This window comes from Cloeon dipterum, chromosome 1, assembly GCF_949628265.1.
Source record: "Cloeon dipterum chromosome 1, ieCloDipt1.1, whole genome shotgun sequence".
NCBI lineage: Eukaryota > Metazoa > Arthropoda > Insecta > Ephemeroptera > Baetidae > Cloeon > Cloeon dipterum.
The window spans coordinates 24,880,287-24,887,824 of NC_088786.1; the positions used below are offsets into that span (position 1 = coordinate 24,880,287).

Sequence of the window (7,538 nt, forward strand, 5' to 3'; positions counted from 1 at the left end):
AAGGTGCAAACCAGCAAGTAGCGAGGCGGCGCCGGTGCGCCTCCCAGCCCGTTGAGCAATTTGAGCAATTCGAGTCACTAAACTAACCACTTTTTGCCATTTCTGACATTGGGTAGCCAGTATTAGATCTCCGAACTGCTCAAATACCTCCCATTGCTTTGACACTCCTGAGAGTGCCATAACAATGCGAGCTAACGGGCTGGTTGTGTTCAAAATGTTCCTGTGTTCAAAATAATTATTTTATTAAATTGTAGTGAAATATTTGCAGGTACCATTTTGAATACGTCATTGTCTATCGAACACTAAAATTTCACATCAAAATCGCGACAAAAAATATTAATTTAAAAAAATCTTCGCAAATGCAGCTTGAAATCTTACCTATTTGTTCTACTTGTGAGCAGGAAGCTTATGGAATCAACGAAGCATTCCCTGGACCAAATTCCTCAAACAATGAATAGGAAATCTTTCCCTAAATTCCAACCTATCTATAATCTATTTCAAGTGTACAAAATCAAGAAAAATTCTGGAAGGAAAAGTAATTTACGTACGCGTGATTCATAGGCTACACAAGCTTTATTGTTTATTGCCTACTTTATGTTTGTGTGTTTGTTGAATTCACTATAAACAAACACCCAAAGAGTTATATTATTTTACTATACTGGTTATTCTAAGGGTTATGAGACGTTGATGGAATAATAGAAGCGTAAAAATTAAAATGCAGAAATTTTGCAGTTCGGAATATTGAATATTTAATCCGTGCACTTTCAGACAGAGCAAAATCATCTCAGATCATCCATTAAAGATATTAGGTACATTATACATCAATAACTTGTATAATGTATGCAAACATATCTATTATGCCAGAAGAATTCTTTCCTTCTATATGAAGGACGAGACCGAAAATTAATTTTTTTTCTCCTCATTAGAAATATTTACATATTAACAATCGTACTCGCAACTTTAAGTTAATGCACTTAAAAAATTACAAGTGCGGAGGAGAGGAGTGAAGCGGGAAATCAATTATTTAAATATACACAATATAATTCAATTGTTAAACGTTCATTTATCTAAATTTTTGGTATTGTACAATAAAAAGTTCACTAGCGCGTCTTAAACAATTCGAAAGTGTTAGTCTCATTAACTGGACCTCGAATTTGCACTCACAGGCTTGAAACTCTGCGTCGGAGGAACGGGGGACGACCCTGGGCTGACGGGCCTTGGCGAGTCCTGGCTCAGTGTGGGCGTGATGCTGCCGTCCCTGACCATCGGCGGGCTAAACCGCGGCCGCGGCATCATGGCCGCTGGCGCCAGGTGACGCAGGGTGTTGTACAGCTCGAGCGAAGGGTTGTTGAAGAGGGGCGTCTGCGACAGCCTTTGCAGGTACTCCGAGTTGGGGGGTACCGCAGGCACTCCGGGGGCTGACAGAGACCCGCCGAGAAGCCTTTCCATGGAGAATGACTGGTGCTGGTGGGTCGGCGTCGGCTTTGGCAGCCCGCTCGGCGGGATGAGATTGGGGTAAGGGTACATGGCTGCGGCCGCCGCTGCTTGATACCTGAGGGGAAGAGGAAAATTGGTGTTTTAGTACTGAAGAAGAATTTTCCAGCTGATTAAGGAATTATGAAAGAGCTAATTATTTTGATGGTGCTTACCTATAGATAGGATTGCAGTAGAGTTGGCCGAGAGGAGAGGCCAGTCCTGCCCACGTCGGCGCGTAGGGGCCGGGGTATAAGCCAACCGTCCGCTTGAAAGCGGCCAGCCGGTTCCTGGAGGCGGCCGTGGACCGCCTCCGCAGCTTGCCCGTCGTGCCCCCGATGAAGACGTCCTCACTGGACGGATCGAGCATCCAGTAGTTGCCTTTGCCAGGGTCGTCGTAGTGTCTGGGCACTTTGACGAAGCACTTGTTGAGGCTGAGGTTGTGTCGGATCGAGTTTTGCCAGCCTTGCTTGTTATCACGGTAGTAAGGGAAGTTTTTCATGATGAACTCGTAGATGCCGTTGAGCGTGAGTCTCTTTTCCGGCGACTGCCTGATGGCCATCATGATAAGAGCGTTATAACTATAAGCCGGCTTTTCGTTTTTCTTGCCCTCCTTGCCGCTGGGCTCGTCCTTGCCGTCGGCCCTCTCGGTGCCGGGGCTGGACGACGTCTGCGGAGGCGGCGGCGAGTCGCTCCCGGTCACGTCCAGCTCCAAGTCGGATACGGACGATGCCGCGGAGGTCGGCCTGGCGGGACTCGGCGGCCGGCTGGCAGTTTCTGGCAGTAGGGAACTGATGCTAAACGAAAACTTGATCGGAGTGTGAGCCATCTCTGGGATCAGCTTGCTAGCGGGCATCATGACTACACTGTTCACCATGATGGTGACATACCCGAGGCTGTGTTCAAGGGTGCCCGGTGGGTCCTCAGCGCTAAACTTGGAAAAAATAGGCTAACAGAGCGCGTCCGACCGCATCAACAGTCCAGGTTCAACTGATCTCCCACTCTGCGTCGCACAGACTTAAATATCGCGATGCAGAAAGAAATAAGTTGCTCCGCCCTGCATCCGCCTAGCCACCACTGAAGCGCGCGCCAGGGTTGCTCCGCCTCGCAGGGGGGCGCGGCCACTACGCCGCTTTGTCGGCTTTTGCCATCACCGCCGAGGTAAATATTTAATTGAATGATCCTAACACCACCGATTCTGTGTGTGCGCGTGTGACATAAATCCGACCGCTAGACGTGGAAATAGCCAAACCGCTAAGCATTGCATCGTCTGATATAAAAGAACCTTCTCCTCCTTTTCACGATCTTTTTTTCCCTTCTGCGGAGGAATTAAAAGCAACCCGCATAGAATCTGTTGTACGCACGAAAATTTGACAGACGCTTCTGGAGGCAGCTGATGCCCGCATTTGCCAATTAGTATCTGCTGCCGTGAGGGACAATTTTGTTTTGGCCGCACGCGTGCAGTTTGTCCGAATTAATGAGTCAGATGTTTTGGTACACAATTTCACTAAATTAATATTATTCGTGCATGGAGAGTTTTGTGTATATATATATATATATGATGCACAATGAGCCAGAGAGAATTTGAAGGTGCGTTCCGATTAAAGCATTCCAAGAAACCCTTTCCAGCCACCTTTGTTTGCTGATGGGGTGTAAAATTTGTAATTTATTTGCATACACAAGAGACCACGCGATCATTCATCTTAATCCTCATGCTCTCACCTCGCATTGTGTCTTTATTTATTGTTTTGGTGTGTCCCTCTACAGCGTATGAAAAATATTTTAGAAATGCCGACTGCCTGCTGTGACTGCATATTATGGCTGGCTTGCTTTCGGAGCTGAGTATAAAGAGGGACAACTCTCTTTTCTTCTGTGCATGGTGACATTGGAATATTATTATGAAAAAAATAATAATGCTCGCTGACAAGAGGAAAATAAGACAGATCGCTTGTCATGCACACTGATGTCTCAAGCGGTCGTCACGGTGTCACAGGTATGAAGTTATACGTTCGCGCTTCGCGCCGCCTCACTCGCTTTTAACGTGGGTTCAACCTCCAATTCATAACAGCGCCCACGCCGTAACGGAGAACGCTATACAAAATAATATGTGAAAAGTAAGAGCGCTGCTGCAAACAGAATATCATACGCATGATACACCGCCACGTGAGCTCACTTAATTTTTATCCTTTCTGCTGCAGCCACTAATATAATAACACACGCAAGAAAAAATGTATCAAAGTAAAAATTAGAATTTGTGTATTTTGTGGTATTGTGCAATTTTAAACACCCAAAGTCAGTAAAATGTTCATGCGAGTTTTGTTGTATCCTGTATTTTTTAGTTTAAACTCAAATTAATATTTTTTTAATGTTTAAGAGGTTAACTTTGAAACTGCATAACAAAGCTGACGCCAATGTTGCATCTCAAGTTATCCTTTATTATATACGCCTCAGAGAAACTATTTTGACTGGAATTTATTTTTAAGTTTCGACCGCGACAAGCCATTCCAGAAATTAAAATGCAGAAATATAGAGTTTCAATAATACGGGATTGATAAAAATTGGCTGACATGCACATATTAGTCTCAATAAAAGGATTTTTGAATCATTTTGTTATTAATAAAACACCATATCACCATTATTTCACTTGGCAAAATGTACAGCTATTTATTTTACAACTTTAATCGTGATTAATTTGCGTAAGTTTATATCAGCAGCATGGAACGACCCGACAACCGCTCTTTCTCTAATTTGTCTTTGTTGCTGTCCTTTTAGTACCTAAAATATATACAGCACCAAAAATTTATTCTTTAAATTTCCTAATTCCCTTTCTTTCGCAACTTTCCTTTGATCTTTTTTGAAAGAAACTATCGTCCTTCTCAGTCATTTTATTCATTGTTCAAAGAGATTAAAGCAGTTTTAATTTCATTGATTTCATTCCTTGTCATTTTTGCTTGACTATATATATAAATGCGGTAAATTAAAGAGCGGAGCTGACGCTGCAAACGTGTCTCTCTGCTGGCTGCCTGGCCTTTAGTCATTAAGTGCCTTGACCTGTGTCATTCATTTGTTTGAGCAGGATAATGAAGTGGGGCGCAGATAAAAGTGTCGCGCCCTGTGCGTCAAAACGCGCGGTTTTGTGCGCCGCTTGATGCTGGCGGGGTTCCACTCGCACGCATGTGGGCCCGTCAGCTCCACGCGTGCATAGCTCACTAATCAGGGAGAATGTGCTCACAAGCACGAGAAACCCCTTCGTTAATGTCTTCGCTCAAGACAATTTAAGCGCACAGGCATTTTTCTGCATTCTGGATTTTCAGAAAGAACGTGCCGGTGGTTTCCATTTCACGGAGCAGATGCATATACGCGGCTCGCATGGGAATTTCTTCTCACAATAAACAGCTTTGATGCCCGATTTTGCTGGATTTTTCGCTCGATGGAGTCATTTTTCATCTGACAAAATAGCAGAATCCGCCACGCACTGGAGCAACCGAATAATCGTGAGAATCGCGACGCGGGGAACTTTACTGATTTTTGTTTGTTTTTTTCTTGAACAACAAACTTGCAGCAGAAATTAAATTGCTCATGCAAATTGAGAGAAATATGAGCAGATGTTTTTCAGCATAATGAAAATTGAGAGTTATGGCACACACACAATTTTTTACATGACTCACAATTTGATAATACTATTGTTGAAAATATTTAAAGAAAAAATGGGGACTAACGAGACAAAAAGAAAAATTTGTCCAAATACTCCATCTGCATTGTTAGAATTGTTGATAAAGGAAAATAGTTAATAAATAAGGTATTTTATGCTTTACAATACTTAAAAAGTTTTAATTGAAGGCACTGATTTTCATTTCTTGCATGTTGTTGTGTGCGAGCTGACTGTTTAAGCAATATCATATTTTTCGTAGATTTCATTCCTCTCGCATCCGACACCAGCCATAACTACGGAAAGGATTTGACTGCGTATTTAGCCAGTCGATAAAGGAAAGCAGGGTCGGTGGTTTGAAATCCATGCCTATGGCGCTTTATTGATGTGAGATGCGAGTCTTATTTTACATTGATTGCTTCGTAACAAATAATATTGATCGTAATATCGTCAGGTAAAACCCTGACATATACATATACACTAAACCGTTTTCACACCAAATATCTTGTAAGATGCATTTAAAGAGGCATTCAAATGTAAACATTTTCACAATAGAATTTTCTCAGATATTCTTTTAGTAAAAACTCTCTATAATTTTATGGCAACGTTGGTGCAAACGCTTTTTTTTACCTCAGGTACTGGTAAAACCCAAGGGGTATTTAAAATCCAGACATTCCTTGCTATATAAAAGTTGGTCTTTTACTGCTTGTATAGGAATGTTCCGTATTTTTAATTCCTCAAACGGAAACGAATCCTGCTCGAGAGCCGTATTCAATTTTATAAAAATTGTAAAATCCCGTTCAATTTCAAACAACTGACGGACTGCTGGAGTTGAGCGACTCTTTTGCTAACAATGTATAAAATAATCGCAGTGATTGAAGTGAGTGACTGGCTTTTCAAGTTTTGGTTTTTTGCTTCGTGCGGATCAAACATCAGCGAAAAGTGGTTCTATCATACAATGTGACTCAATTTTTCTCACATGTATAAAAATCAGCGAAAAATCACTCATTCGCGGCGTGTCAGCGCGACGTGTATTATGAAAAATAAAAAACGGCGGTGCAGCACTTGTGCGCGCTGTGCAGCGCGGCTCAAATTGGATTTTAAAAGGCCTGTCTTTTCCTTCTGACTTCACACAACGCTTTTGTTGTGCTTACGGCTGTGCGCGCTAGGAGCAGCAGTAGGTGCACTTGAAATGAAAAAATTGATTCACAAATTGACATCGCAACTGCTTGTTTGTCTCCCTAAAATAGTGCGATTTTCCTTCCGCACAGATGCATCGCGATAATAGTCACGCTGGTCGGTTGATATTTATTATTACTTCCCCGCGTTTTTTCCTCTGAAATGCCCTCTTTGGCTATTATATGTTGTGCAATAGACCCCGAGTGTACGCACTCGAGTGAGTTTTTGCTCCAGCGGGCCTATTGTTTCTGAAGCGTAATAAAATAAATTTTTACTTAAAACTCGGAAAATAACAGCTGGGGCGGCGCAATTGTGCTCCGCCACTGAACGAACCACTGAGCACGCGGTTTTCTATTACTGCGTGTTGTTGTTTTATTTGAATATAAAACTGTGGAAATAATGGAAATACTTGTGCTGCTTTCCCACGTACTCGAACTGCTCTCTCGGCCGGGTCTGGACCACCGGGCACTCGTTCGCTCATCACAGAGTGTTTATTAAAAACGCGCAGCTCCCATTTTATGAAATTACCTCTGCACTCTATTATTTGCGGTCATTCGCTGTTAACAGAAAAAATACCACTGTTGAGTTCAATCAATTCATAATTTAGACCAGATCAACATTATATTTTCCACACTTCGTTAAAGCCGATTTTTCAATACCACGCTTATGATTTTGTGTATTTTGGTGTGGATTAAATTTGTTGTATTATGCGTACACATATGTGAGATTTTACTATAAGGTGCATGATATAATAGTCCCTGATTGGATGGAGCGCAGCACCTTTTGATGTTCACAAGAGTCATCGTTACAAAGAAAGAAATCAAAGTGATTGAGGACTTTTAGTTCACGTCTATATGTTTGTTGTGCATTCTTTTTTCGTCCGAGGGGTCACTTGGTACAAAAACACGCGGCTTTGGCGCTTATACATCACTTTTGCTTCCTTTCAAAAAGATGAATTACCTTTTCAGTATATACAGCGCAACACAGTCATGATTTTGACTTTTGTACCGCACAACATATTTGTTATTTGGTGCTAACGCATAAATGAAGTGCATTTTGCCGGCTGATGTACCTATTATATAACATAGAGATTGTTAATGTATATTATTTCGGTGGCTGTTATTAGCGTGTCCTATAATGCTGAATGCAGGAAGCAGACGTGTGGTGTTGAATCAACAAAATTAATCGAGGTTGTCTATGTGATTACTCGAACGCGGGAGGGACGCACCGCGCGCTT

The 7,538-nt window shown here is 42.2% G+C and overlaps 1 protein-coding gene across 1 annotated transcript; it reads right to left on the minus strand.

Annotated features, from left to right (window-relative positions):
* Nucleotides 1-724: 724 nt before the first annotated feature.
* LOC135948467 (fork head domain transcription factor slp2-like) lies at nucleotides 725-2,466 on the minus strand. The gene is made up of 2 exons (XM_065497764.1): nucleotides 1,650-2,466; nucleotides 725-1,552 (listed from the first exon to the last, which is right to left on the minus strand). The coding sequence occupies exons 1-2, from the start codon at nucleotides 2,348-2,350 to the stop codon at nucleotides 1,138-1,140; spliced, it is 1,116 nt and encodes a 371-aa protein (XP_065353836.1). The 5' UTR covers nucleotides 2,351-2,466; the 3' UTR covers nucleotides 725-1,137.
* Nucleotides 2,467-7,538: the final 5,072 nt, after the last annotated feature.